Source organism: Carettochelys insculpta, chromosome 1 (genome assembly GCF_033958435.1).
Source record: "Carettochelys insculpta isolate YL-2023 chromosome 1, ASM3395843v1, whole genome shotgun sequence".
Classification (NCBI taxonomy): domain Eukaryota; kingdom Metazoa; phylum Chordata; order Testudines; family Carettochelyidae; genus Carettochelys; species Carettochelys insculpta.
Window position 1 is genome coordinate 14,662,059 of NC_134137.1, and position 14,329 is coordinate 14,676,387.

Sequence of the window (14,329 nt, forward strand, 5' to 3'; positions counted from 1 at the left end):
AACCACTGAGCTCTCCCTCACCCTGTTTAGGCTCCAGAACCACACCAACTTGTAAATCTGTGTGGTCTGGCCAGGAGGGGGGCGTGACTTTGTGTGTCTATCATTTAAACATCTGTTGGCTGAAGATCCCCATTCCTGGTGAATGGGACCTGCAATAAGCAGCTCCCACTCACCAAGAACGTTTGCATTAGGCGCTTTGGAGAGGAGGGGGCTGCTAAGTGCAGGGATGTAAAGTGGGGCCCAACGTAAAAAGTTTTCTCACCCCTGTCCTAGACTATAACCCAGCAAACAGTTCTTACCAGCAGCGGTGGGGCTCGACAGACAGCAGTAAAAACCACCTCTGTAATAAAATACAAACACATCATGGGCTTTCACATACAATGGCATGGGACTTAGCTGGTCGGGCAGGGCCAGCTTTTCATTCTATGTTTGTACAGCACCTAGCACAATAGGGCTCTGGTCTGCAACGCACGGTCTTGACTGTTGTGCTAATGCAAACAATAACTAAATAATAATGCAGCTCTGTTTGGTGTTGGCTCGGGCCAGCACTAGTAGAGTCAAAAGTGACATGCAGTGGGGGACTGAGGCTAAAAGAGACAGTTTTCATGATGAACTCAGCCTCTGCGTGAGTCTGCTAACAAGTACAGCAATTACTGCTGGTCACAACTTAATAGCAAAACATACATCAATGTCAAGAGCATGGGAAGAGGGCTGCAACATACTGGGTGTGTTGGTTGCACTGTAATCCACTGGTGAAACCTGGGCCCAGCTGAAGTCAACGGGTGTTTTGCTGTGGATCTTGAGGGGATCAAGACAGATTAAGGCAAGAAAGGAGCTTAAATATCCCCTTGTCTGATCTCATAACAAAGAGCTCGCTGAGTCACCTGTTCCCCCTACCCCAACACTCCCATTGCTCTCCAAGGTACTGCTGTTTTGATCAAGTCATGCAGCCCCTCTGGTCATGGCTTTGGAAAGGCTCAGCAGTGGGTTAAGAAACCTAATCTTGCAGCTCCTGTAAGTTCAGGCCATAATCAAATTTATGCAAGTGGACACCTTGTTGTTTTTAATGAACTCCATGGCAACGTTCCCATTGATTTCACCAGGAACAGAGCAGGCCCTGAGAGTTGGGAATGAGACGTGGAGCTGTTACCTGTCCTGTCTGGATCCAGATTGCTTTGTAAAATTAAGTAGTCCAGTTCCTCTTTCTCCATCACCAGCTTTCCTTGCAACCCTGCCCCAGCTTGCAGCCGTTGCTCGTGTTTCTGTTGGAGTCCGGCGGGGGAGCTGCATGACTCCACCTTGGTGCCTCTTTTTGCCCGTGGTGGGTGGAGCGAGAACTGGGAATTCTCCGTTTGATGCAGATAAGGCACCTCAGAAATCCCATTCTTGTCCAGGTTTAACTGCTTCAGGCTGAGCGGAAGAGGAAATGACAGTGAAGCCTAATCAAAGTTATTTTTGCACATATCCACCGTATGTTAAGCCCTCTTATTAACACGCAGAGTAGGAAACTGTCCATGAGCCTCCCTAGATGCTGTACTTCTCAATAACTGTGCACCACGATGGCGTCAGACACAGATGCTTCTGCCACGAATCCTCCTCTATGCTGAGATATGCAAAGGGAACAATCACAGGCCTGACTACGTACATGCTGAAGGTCTGCTCTTCCCATGGAAGTCTATGGGATCCTGCAGTAAGAATATAACAATGCTTTGTACATACACTGCAGTTTAAACACATTGATGAATGTAATTTAGGAATAAGAGAAACAAGATTACCCCTGATGTACAGAAGGGAAGCTGAGGCCCAGAGAGATTATTTGATTTGCTTAGGGTCACAAAGGGAATATGATGAAGAAAGGAAAAAAATCCAAGGCTCCTGATACCTAGTCCCATGTCCCAGCCCAATCCACCGTTCCTTCTCTCTTCAGAACTTCAGCGACTACACATTAAACCCCCAACATGTGCAATTTCAACTTGTGCTTAATTTGCATTAACTTGAGTTAAGTGCAAGTCGAAATCCTCTCCTCAGCTCCCTGCTCCAGCCCCCCAGCTCGGGAAAGCTGGGCAGACAGACAGCCACACCACTGTGGCTTCTCCCTGGCATCCTGCAGCCAGGGGGAAGCCAGGTGGGCATCTGTAGTGGTGCAGCTTCTCCGCGGCTTCCCCGAGCTCGGAGAAGCCATGCCGCTGCAGCTGTCTACCCGCCCGGCTCCCCCACCTGGGGGAAGCCAGGCAGACAGACAGCTGCAATTTCTCCCCTGCTCCCTGCCACTCTGGGAGCCAGGAAACTGACCGGCACTGGTCAGTTTCCTAGCTCCCCCTCAACTTGCATGATATTTGAGTTACAGGAGGGTGTGCAGGAGCTCAACCCTCACCTAATTCAGGGGTCTACTGTACTAAATTCTACTCCAGGATTCTCTACACTGAGCACTAACAATATGTAGGCCCTCTCTTTGAATGCAAACCAAACTGCCACCTCCAGGCCACGTACGGTTCCAAAATGCTTGCAAAAGATACAATTCAGTGATTAATGTTGGCTCTAGGAGTCAGAGGAGAACATAAGAACAGCAATATCAGGTCATACCAAAGGTCCACCTAGCCATGTGTCTTGTCATCCAACAGTGACTACATGCTTGTCCCAACTCTGCCACTGACTGACTGAGTGGTCTTGCAAGAGACACGTCCCCTCTTTGTGACTCAGTTTCCCTAATGGGTGAAATGGGAACAACAACATGCAGTCAACTCAGGAGCGCTGTGGTGTCTGGCTCATTAATGTTTGCAAAGGGGTTTCAGATCATTCAGTGTGACAGACATGCAGGGTATTAGCATAAAATTCTCTCCTACCAGCTCCCCTGAGCTTGTTCACATACTCCTCAGTGGTTTGGTTTGCTGACAACTCTAACAATTGGGAAAATAATTATTTTGGGTTGAACCAAAAACATTTTTTTCAAATTTGCCACAAGTCTAGAAGTTGGGGGAAAGGGGGAATCGTTTCAGCTCAAATAGAAGATTTCATTTCAAACACTTCAAAAAGAAACATTTCAGGCTTGACCATTGTTTAAGTGGTTTGATTTTTTTTCAAATAAAACCAAAGAAAAGTTGGAAACAAAGAAATTGTGGAGCAAAAAATCAAAATGTTTCATCTCTAAAATGTCAAAGCAAAGCACTGCCAACGGCGGGGAGGGGGGTGTATTTTTCTTTTGTGGTTTACAATTGAACCAATTTGGCAAAATGGACAGAAATTTGTGTCTCCAAATCTGCATTTGTCGCTGAAAAAGTTTCAGCTGAAAAATTTCACTTGGCTCTCCTCCTCCCTCCAAGCTTTCCTTCATGCTCCGCTGTCTGCCCCATACAGCAGCCACCCCCACCCCGGCTTCATAAACCTTCTCAAACTCTATTGTTCTGTGACATACATATGTAAAGACCACAACAATGTGTTCGTGATTCTACTGTACCATGTGGGCCCCTCCTAGGGAGGATTTGGAGCTTCATTCCACACCCATTCAGCTCCTCAACTTTGATGCTTCTGAAATTCGCTGCACACCACTGTATGAATATGCACTGTATGAATAGCTATCACAGATAATAAATCCCCACAATGACTTTTCCATCACTCAGATGGACTGAAATAACCTACTGGACCCATTGGAGACAGTTAAATCCATGGAAGGAAATGGACAGAGCAATCTTCTCCCATCTGTCATTTCTGAGATTTGGGACATGAGCAAAAACACTTGTCATAATTCTTATTGAATCCCCGCCATTTATTTTAGGGCAGCCATGGGAGTCGTTGACTCTTTGCTTCTGTTTCCATTTGACCTACGGTTGCCGAGATTGGGCAGAGTGCAAAGGAAAACATCCTAAATGAAATACAAAGCCTCTTTGTTAAAGTGTCAGTGTGTTGCTCAGGGCGGTGAGCAGAGCTGGGTGCTGGGCCCCAAGAAGTTACGCACCTCTAGGGCGAGATGGTTTCTTTACCTGCAGAGATTAGCCAGGCTTACAAAGACACTGGGGTGAGAAAGGTGATTGTCATCCAGCAACAAGACTTCTAGAGATGGAAACCTCATGCCACCTGTGCTGTCACTGCAAATACAAAAGGGATCTCATTCATAAATCAAACAGGTGGGGACAGGTCAAAAAAAACACATTTCTGGCTGCTGTGCACAAAACAGAAAGCCACTGATCTACCCAGAGACTTGAACCTTGGACTCCTCCCAAAGAACACAGATGCCATTAAAGCACCATTTGTAAATGGTTTATAAAGGGTTAATAAACTAGGAATAGCTGTGTAAGGCTACATCTACACTAGCCCCAAACTTCGAAATGGCCACGCAAATGGCCATTTCGAAGTTTACTAATGAAGCGCTGAAATGCATATTCAGCGCTTCATTAGCATGCGGGCGGCTGCAGCACTTCGAAATTGACGCGCCTCCCCGCCGTACGGCTCGTCCCGATGGGGCTCCTTTTCGAGAGGACCCTGCCTACTTCGAAGTCCCCGTATTCCCATCTGCTCATGGGAATAAGGGGACTTCAAAGTAGGCGGGGTCCTTTTGAAAAGGAGCCCCATCGGGACGAGCTGCACGGCAGCGAGGCGCGTCAATTTCGAAGTGCTGCAGCCGCCCGCATGCTAATGAAGCGCTGAATATGCATTTCAGCGCTTTATTAGTAAACTTCGAAATGGCCATTTGTGTGGCCATTTTGAAGTTTGGGGCTAGTGTAGACACAGCCTAAGTGTGTTAAGGTTCTAAGCATGTTAATGGCACAATTTAGATGGGCTCAGCATATTCCTGGCATGGTTTTGATATGTTGAAGATGATTCTAAGTATGTCCATGACAAGATTTAAATGTGCTATAAATGGTTATAACCTATTAACTCATTAGGACTATAACAATCTGGAATGATTCGTTAACTGTTTAACAAAACCTCTATTGATCATCTATTAACCCTGCATACACTATATAGAACTGGAACCTTCATATAACGTGTGACTGCAATTCAATGGTTTGCATTTGTACTAGTGGGTGGGGGGATTTAGCACTTATGAATGTGTGGAGAGGATGGCTAATACCTCTGGCCTCTCCTAGGGAAACTGCCCAACAGCAGACAACAGTCCTCAAGAAGCAGAATCTTCTCCTATAGAAGACAATGGGAATTTTGACATTGGAAGCAGGATTGGGCCCAAGATCCATAGTCAGTCAAAATTCACATAGTCAAGACCACTGAGCAAGCATTGAAGGCCTGATCCTGGTAGGAGCTGATCACCCTAATGCTCATTACACCTCAGAGGTCAATGGGGGTGATGGTGCTTAGTATCCATAGGCTTTCAGGTCAGGGCTCAGTAAGGGTCCAAAACCCATACGGGTGGGAGTCACCTTCACTCAGGAGAGCAGTCCCACCGATTTCTGTGGCACTGCTTATGGGAGTGAGGCCAACCCACGGAAACAAAGACTTAGTGGGATTGGGATCTAAATCAGTATTGTCGGCCACAAGATGTTCTCCCTGTGTGTTTGCTCTTTAAAGCCAACCCTGGATGTTTACCTATTTATTCTTTGTTTGTCTGGGGGAGTAGCAGGGGGAGCTCATCCACTGACATCTCCATATTGAAGAAGAAAGGGCTGAGGACCAGGGGGCCTACCTAATGGCCCTTCTGAGATGAGATGTTAATGGAACTGGGCCAGTGATGGGTGAGGCTGGTGACAGGTCCTGCTGTGAGGAGCAGGACTACACTCCAGCTGGAAGGGCTGCATTTACTGTCCAGGCAAAAGAACAGGAGAGGACCAAAGAGGAGCCTGGATGTGATGGAAGATGCCAGACTGTGGTGTGTGTGTTGCATTGATGTACCAGATGTGGTGGGAATTTAAAGGAAGATACACGGACCATGTTTTGGGACTTTTTTACACACTGTTTGCACTACATTTGGGTAACAAACCAGTCACAGGGGCCTATGGAGAGGACTCCTCTGACCACTCCAAACTGGAATGATATCATCCTCTTGGGAGGATAGGTGCATGAACACTAGTGTCCTGGAAGAGTCGAACATGACCAGCATTGAAGCCACTATCATTCACCAACAACTTTGTTGACTGGTCACATGGTTCAGGTGTCTAATCAGCCCCTCCCAAAACAGATTCTGTTTTCGGAAGTGTCAGAAGGACAGAGGAGTGTTGGAGGTCAGCAGAAGTGATATAAGGACATACTGAAGGCACATGTGAAAAAGTGTAGCATCATTGGTCGACACTTGGGAGAACCTTGCCCAAGACTGTCCCCAGTGGAGAACAGTAATCCGTGAGGGGCTGGCGCAATTTGAGAGGTCCCACCACAGGGCAGACAAGGTGAGGCGGAGAAGAAGAAAAGCATGTCAAAAACTGCCCCATATCCTTCCAACAGAACCAACACCTGCCCCTTCTGTGATAAGACCTGTGACTCCAGAATCAAGCTGATCAGGCATTGATGGACTCACAAATAGGAGGGTGACATGAAGACATCCTACTTGTTATCAAGTGACTGCCAGGAAGAAGACCTACCTCTGACATAGCACTTTTCATCAGAACACGTCAAAGCACTTTACAAAAGATGTCAGCATTTTGACTCCCACTTAACAGAGGCAGAGATCTGACTTACCCAAAGGTCACTCAGCAGTACAGATAGGAACAGAAGCATGATCTCTTGAGCCCCACTCCATTGCTGTCTCCACTAGGCCACCATGCCTTCCTCATGCAGGCAACCAAACAGCTAGATGGTAGCAGCTTTGGGTAATTATCAGCCTGGGCTCAATTAGAGCCAGAAACATAAAGCTGACAAGCTCCTCTTGAGAGGTGTGGAGGACCTCTGACTTCAGTGGTGACACAGGTGGAGCTGTGGCAATGCACAGGTAAGATACTGCAACACAAAAGTTCCCAGCTTGGCCCCCTGCCTCTGCTAGGGAGGCAGATGTTAAGAAACCCCAACACTTAGGAGCTGGGGTAGAGGGGAGGCGGTTCTCCCACCTTGATCACAGGCCAGGTGTCGCTATGGTCCCCATGGGGCTGAAGTCAACGGGACTGCTCACATGCTTATAGCTACGCAGGTGCTTAAGTGCTTTCCTGCACTGCATCCAGAATCTGTGCAAGTGCAACCCACACACCTATGTGTGGTGAACTGTCCCATGTAGAAATCTGCAGCTCACACAGCTCTTCCTCAGCTAACTAAGCAAGCTGGATTTTCCATGATAAACCTTGTGTGCTTTTGGACTCTAACACGCTGGCCAGTTTCCTGGGGTGGGGAAGGTCACGTTCACACTGTCATCAGCTTGGAGCCTACTTCAGTGAGGGGTCTTTTTTCACCCAGAAAAAAGAAAAAACAGTTTCAGTTTTCAAGGTGAGACGTGATTGCGGTTAAGACAAGCTCAATCCTTGGCCTGCCAGCCATGACAATAGCCATCTAACAGTCATAATAACAACACAACACGCTCCCTGATCTTCACCTGACCCTCAACAGTGTGTCTTTTAAACAGCAAAGTGCCTTGGTTACATTTCAGAAAGACTGGATCATGCACAGCGATCAAATCAAGTGAATAGCACTTCACAATCCTCTCTCTTTCCAGACTTACTGCTCTGAGACTGCCAGGTCAGAAGGAAGAGATCTAAGTCCATTGGCTGTTAGATGAAGAACCTTAAGTTGAGACAAAACTCCCAATGTCCGGACATCCTCAGGAGACAAATTATTGTAAGAAAGATCCAGTATCTAGGGGAAATGGAAAAGAAATTCCTGATGTAGCAAAAACCAAACTGATACACTGGCCTCTGCTGGAATTATTGATTGTTTCCTATGTATAGAAAATATTAATAATAAATAATTGACATTCAGTGAAGGCCCAATCTTGTGAGGTGATGGAGATGCTCAACTTCCAGTGACTTCAGTGGGGTAGGTGGGCACTCAGCTTTTTGGAAAAAAAGCAAAGCACATTTGAAAATGAGCTAAGTTCTTGCTCAGAGTTATCTGATACCTATGACAACCCTCATATTACAGACTGGGAAACTAAGGCACAGATCATTTCTTTGACTTGCCCCCAGTCACATAGAACACCTCCAGTAGAGCCAGGAATAAAACCTGTGCTCTAAGATTATACCTTGCTCCTTCCCCTAATCATGAACACAATTGGTTTAAGAGTGGCTGTAAAGAACAGAGGCATGTAGCTTTAATCACTGAACAATTGTATCCAAAACGATATTTTCCAACAAAGTTGTCAGGAAAATCTTTCCAACATGTCTCTTTAAGAGCGTCTAACTGAAGGATGCCTGAAATGAACCAGCCTGGGAATTTGAAGCAATTCTAAAGTCATCATCTCGTCCACCAATCTCCAACATGGATACCACATGCGAAGTACTCCATAACAGCCAGCCTAAACAACAAGGAGTCCCGTGGCACCTTAAATATTAACAAATGTATTAGGGTATAAGCTTTCATGGGCTGCAGCTCACTTCATCAGATGCATGATGTGGAAGCTTCAATTTGGCAGGGATTTATACAGAGATGGGAGAGTTACATCAGTGCTAATGAGGCTGCCCGTCACCTTCTGTTTGCTGATGACTGTGCATTGTTGGCTCATCCAGTCCAGGATGCACAGGAGCTTTTTGATCACTTTGTTACTTCTGCTCCCTGTTTTGGACTCACAGTGAGTCTCAAGAAGAAAGAGGTTATGTTTCAGCCTGTTCAGAAAGGGCCCCACACTCCAGTGATTGCTGCTGATAAGTTCCGCTCTCTCTGAAGTGTATTGTCCTCTACCTTAAACATGGATCATGACATCTGTGCTCAATTTGCCAAAGCCAATGCTGCTTTTGGAAAATTGACCAAACGCCTGTGCCATGGCCATGGTATTAAACTCCATACCAAGGCAGCAGTTTATCAGGCAGTTGTCCTGAATATCCTGCTGTATGGTTCAAAATCATGGACAATATATTGCCATCATGTTTTGAAACTCTATCAGTTCCATATGCGCTGTCTGAAGGAGATCGCCCAGGTGAATTGGTGGGACAAAATTCATCTTAAGCTGTGTTGTGTCATGGGCATGGGAGCAAGGCTTACAAAGAAAAAGTTTCGCTGGATTGATCACGTTATGAGGATGGATGATACAAGGATACTAAAGATGGTCTTCTATAGCCCACTTTCTCATGGAAAGGTCTCTAGTGGTGGTCAGTGTAAGTGCTATAAAGCTATTTTAAAGGCCAGCATGAAGTCAGGCAGCATATTTCTCAGTGATCTGGAAACTTTGGTTCAGGACAGATTGTCGTGGTGTCAAACCATTGTGATGATGATAATTAATCCTTTGGGCTCCTAGTGGAGTATAGGGCCTCCACAGTCATTCTCCATATCTTGTGATCCTTGGGTCTAGTCTTGATTTGATCCCCAATAGAAGCAGGTCATGGTTGTAGATTGCCTTCTGTCAAAAGATGTGAAGTATCTTTGTAGAGGCTAGTGGTGTGAAAGGACGAGAACTTGGCAATGAAATCCACAATGAAATCTAAATGGCTCCTGTAATGCCACCAGGAGGATATGACCACTATAATCGTGAGAAGATGCTGGAGATGGATAGGACACGAGACGAGAAGGGAAGCAGATGCCATTGTAAAGATAGCACTTCACTGGACACCTGGGCTGCGTCTACACGTGCACGCTACTTCGAAGTAGCGGCAGTAACTTCGAAATAGCGCCCGTCACGTCTACACGTGTTGGGCGCTATTTCGAAGTTGAAATCGACGTTAGGCGGCGAGACGTCGAAGTCGCTAACCCCATGAGGGGATGGGAATAGCGCCCTACTTCGATGTTCAACATCGAAGTAGGGACGTGTAGACGATCCGCGTCCCGCAACATCGAAATAGCGGGGTCCTCCATGGCGGCCATCAGCTGGGGGGTTAAGAGATACTCTCTCTCCAGCCCTTGCGGGGCTCTGTGGTCACCGTGGGCAGCAGCCCTTAGCCCAGGGCTTCTGGCTGCTGCTGCTGCAGCTGGGGGTCCGTGCTGCATATACAGGGTCTGCAACTAGTTGTTGGCTCTGTGTATCTTGCACTGTTTAATGAAAGTGTGTCTGGGAGGGGCCCTTTAAGGGAGCGACTTGCTGTTGAGTCCGCCCCGTGACCCTGTCTGCAGCTGTGCCTGGCTCCCTTATTTCGATGTGTGCTACTTTGCCGTGTAGACGTTCCCTCGCTGTGCCTATTTCGATGTTGGGCTGAGCAACGTCGAAGTTGAACATCGACGTTGCCAGCCCTGGAGGACGTGTAGACGTTATTCGTCGAAATAGCCTATTTCGATGTCGCAACATCGAAATAAGCTATTTCGAAGTTGGGTGCACGTGTAGACGTAGCCCTGAAGGACAACGAAAATGTGGGAGGCCCGAGACAACATGGCAGCGTACTATTGAGGCAGACATGAAGAGAATGAACTACAACCGGGAAACACTGGAGGAAATGGCCAAAGACAGACAGAAGTGGAGGACCTTCATTGTTGCCCTACATGCCAGCGGGCATAACAGGCTTTAAATAGATAAGCCAGCTGCTTTTGCTTTGTCCAGAAAACTTCGTCACCACGTTTGTTTGGGATGTCCCCTTTTCCTCTTTCCCTTTGGATTCCATTCTAATGCTTGTCTGGTGATACAGTCCTCGCAGTCCTCACACAGGATATGGCCTGCCCATCACCATTTTCTCTTCCTGAGCTGGACCTCCATTGGTTTCTGGTTTGTTTTGGTCCACAAGGTTTTGTCTGGCATTCTATCTTATCACTTTAGCTGGACAATATGTCTTGGGCATTTATTGACAAATGTCTGAATTTTCTTAATGTTGCTCTGGACAATGCACCACATCTCTGAGCTGTACAGCAGCACTGATTTCATATTGGAAGTGAAAATATGTAGTTTGATTCTTACAGGCTCTTAATTGCTTTGAGGGTCAGTGTATCCAGGCACTACAGGAAAAGCATAGAATCCAAAAAGAACATACAGTGCCTGCAGTTTGCGGTTATTTATGTGACATCTGTAATCGGCTCTGCCGAGCCAGGATTGGCTTAATCACTCAACAATGGTGTCACAGAAGATGCAATCCGAGTGACGGCTTGGTCCACAGGTACAATGACGCTAAGCCAATTAATTAGCCTGACAAACTGAAGCTTCCACTTCATGCATCTGATGAAGTGTGCTGCAGCCCATGAAAGCTTATGCCCTAAAATATTCATTAACCTTTAACGTACCACCAGAGGCCTCATTGTTTTTGCTAAAACAGACTAACACAGCTACCTCTCAGAAATGAGCCAGCCTAAAAGTTACTTTCACTCCTGTTACCAAGGGAGTATGTGAATCACCTCTATGCCCAAGATGAAGAGATAAAGTCTCATTGAATTCCTCATTATATTTTCTGTCCACATCTTCACAATTTTGGTCAGGTTTTACTCACAAGATCCACAATGAAGTCTAAGTACCCTGATAAATAATGTGAATAACATATGATCCATAATAATATGTTACATCTTGCTATACCCATTCTAAATGTGTGGATTGAAGATGTGTTTGGTTTCCACCTTCCCTCTGATCTTACTTCCAAGCGCAGAAAGTCTCCAGCACTGATTTTCAGATTTCGTAGTCCATTCAAGGAAAGTTCTAGTTCCCTTAGCCCGGAAAACTTACGAAATGCTTCTAAATGGACAGAAGGAGAAAAAAGTCATATGAGAAATGAATTGTGTTGAAAAAAACATTTGATATCTTCCTGTGGCACTGGTCAAGGTACCAAGCTGGCAGAAAAGAATAGGACCTTGTTTTTCTGGGAGAAAAACACAAATCAGATTTTATTTGCAACGGTAATTTATATGGTTTTGTTTTGAAATTCCAGCCTTAAAATGCAAAAAAAAAACATGACAGGGAGGGTCCAGCACTCACTGAAAGTCAATGGGAAATGACCATCTAACTCCCTTAAGCTGTCTTGCAAATTTCTTCATTAGCACTGGTGAAAAGCAATGGACTCTAAATCCTGAGAGGTGGGCAGAACCCATCCAGCAACAGAACTCCTGCGCCCACAGATGAGCAACGGAGCAGCACTTAGGACTTAACTGAACACGGGACAAAAAATGAACGAACAAGGATGGAGTTAAGGTCATAGGTACAACATGAGGGAACCACAAGCAGACACCAACCAGAGAACCCTGCTTGACAACCCTGGAGACCAAAGTCTCCTGTTTATACAAACATCAGGTATGTCATGGGTAACAGCAATGAATCCACACCAGGACCAAGTCCTGACTTAGAGGAACCATCTCTATGATTTCAGCCCCCACCGCCATACATTCTCGGATCTCAGTACCCATTCTAGTGATGTCCATTAGGAACTGGACTGAAGCCATCAAAGTCACTTTGTAGAAAGGCCAATGAACAGCCATCAGACAGTAACAATTGTTATCAGAGAGGTAACCATGTTAGGCTGTATCTTTGAGAACAACAAGAAGTCCTTTATAGACTAACTGATATTGCGCCACAGGACTTCTTGTTGTTAATTTGTAGTCATCACTAACCTAGCTAGCAGTCAAAGTGAACAACTCTATACCTTATTACTTGCCCTTTGAGCTATTCAATGCTCCTTTGTGTAAAATGTTCATGTCAATTTTCAGCATCACTTCCCATTATTCAGCTAAACAAGCTGAAACAAAGGACTGGCTGACAGAGAAGCTAACTCCTAGTTTCTTTAAACAATCAAGAGTGGGAGTTTGGACATCCAAAACAATCTGTCCCACTAAAGATTATCTATTTAGCAAAAGAAAAAAAGAACTGAGATGGCAATTTCATTTTATGGTGAGTCCTGGGAATCTGGGATGGCCTCCACCTGGGTCACAACTAGGAACGAGCCCTGCAATTAATAACACATGGAGTGTCACAGGAGCTCCTCTAGGGTGCTAGCAATGATTAGATTGAGGCCTAAAGTGTTCAGGAACACTGGTCCACTTTCAACTAGGGTTGCCAACAGTGTTCTCTCTAATTTTTGACATCCATGGGCAGAATAAGTTTTGCTATGTGCACTGAAATATGCACAGATGTGCATCACCAATAGAAACACATGCTGCTAGCTGTGGCAGTTGTGGGCGCTCTGCCAACAGCTGGGCAGCACCTGAATCTCCTCTGGGTGGCTGCCCAAGTGCTCAGCTTACAGGGAACACTTGTTGCCATCCCCACCAGCAATGGCCTGGAGTCTCCAGGAATTAAAGATGGATTTTTAATTAAACATTGTATCATGTGATTTAATCTCCAGGAATACATTTAACCCAGTGGTGTCTAACATGTGGCCTGCAGGCCAGTTTCCGGTCTGTGGAGCCTTTTTATCTGGCCTGCTGAACCGGCGGTGGCTAAAAAGCAGCTGGGCGTCTCCAAGCAACATGTGGCTCTTTAAAGAGCCACTTGCGGCTCCTGCCAATGCCACCGCTCCCTCCTCCAGCTCCCATACAGTGCGGCAGGAGCAGCTCCCAGTGCCCTGCCATGATGTGTGTTGGGGGAGCCAGCAGGGGTCGCTATGGAGAATGCAGGCTCCATCCCTCATAGAGATTTGTCCCTGTGTGCTCCCCATAACAAGTAGCCCCGGCACATGCTTACTTGCTCTCTGTCTGGCCAGCATGGCAGCAGAGCAGCCTCGCCGAGTGCGTCAAGCCGCTGAGTGTGCTGCTGAACAGAATTGAGCAGCCTGCCTACTATGGTCAGACCAGCATCACCGAAGAGCTGCTGCAGGGCCAGCTCTACCCTACCCCAAGGCAGCTCTGCAGGAGTTCTGTGCCCTGCTCGCCAAGATGAGGGGTGTCCTCAAGGTAATGGTGCCCTGATGGACAGACAGACGACAGATAGACTGGCTAGGCTGGAAGGGCAGTGGGAGGGTGTTGGGACAGACAGATGGACAGGGCTGGGCTGGGGCACTGGGTGGGGAAGGACAGACAGCACTGGTGGGGCTGGAGGGACAGTGGGGAGTTGTCAGGATAGACAAATGGACCAGCTGGGCTGGAGGGGGAGTGGTTGGGACAGACAGGCTGAACTGGAGAGGCAGCGAGGGCATTGAGACAGACACATGGAGAAGCTGGACTAGAGGGGTGCATGGGGGGATTGGGTCTAAGGCTGGGGGAGGTTTGGGGCTGTAGGGGCTTTAGGCTGGGGACAGTCTGGGGCTGCGGGGGTTTAAGCCTGGGGATGGGAGGGTGGCAGTTTGGGGCTATTTGTGTTCGGCCCCAGTACATGCAAAAAATTGCCGTGTGGCCCCAATGAAAAAAAGGTTGGACAACCCTTATCTAATCAAAACTGGCAACCCTCCGTCCAACAAAATAACACCAGCCATTACTT

The 14,329-nt window shown here is 46.8% G+C and overlaps 1 protein-coding gene across 5 annotated transcripts in view; it reads right to left on the minus strand.

Annotated features, from left to right (window-relative positions):
- Positions 1-14,329, minus strand: part of XRRA1 (X-ray radiation resistance associated 1) — a 67,827-nt gene that overhangs the window by 24,464 nt on the left and 29,034 nt on the right. For all 5 annotated transcript variants that reach the window (XR_012642469.1, XM_074976764.1, XM_074976683.1 and 2 more), the window contains exons 6-10: positions 11,562-11,659; positions 7,589-7,722; positions 3,978-4,082; positions 1,151-1,410; positions 300-340 (exon numbers count right to left, since the gene is read on the minus strand). Coding sequence is in view for 4 of the 5 variants with exons in the window: in XM_074976764.1 (XP_074832865.1) it covers positions 300-340; positions 1,151-1,410; positions 3,978-4,082; positions 7,589-7,722; positions 11,562-11,659 (638 nt within the window). In the remaining variant the exon portion in view is untranslated. The remainder of the gene's footprint in view (positions 1-299; positions 341-1,150; positions 1,411-3,977; positions 4,083-7,588; positions 7,723-11,561; positions 11,660-14,329) is intronic.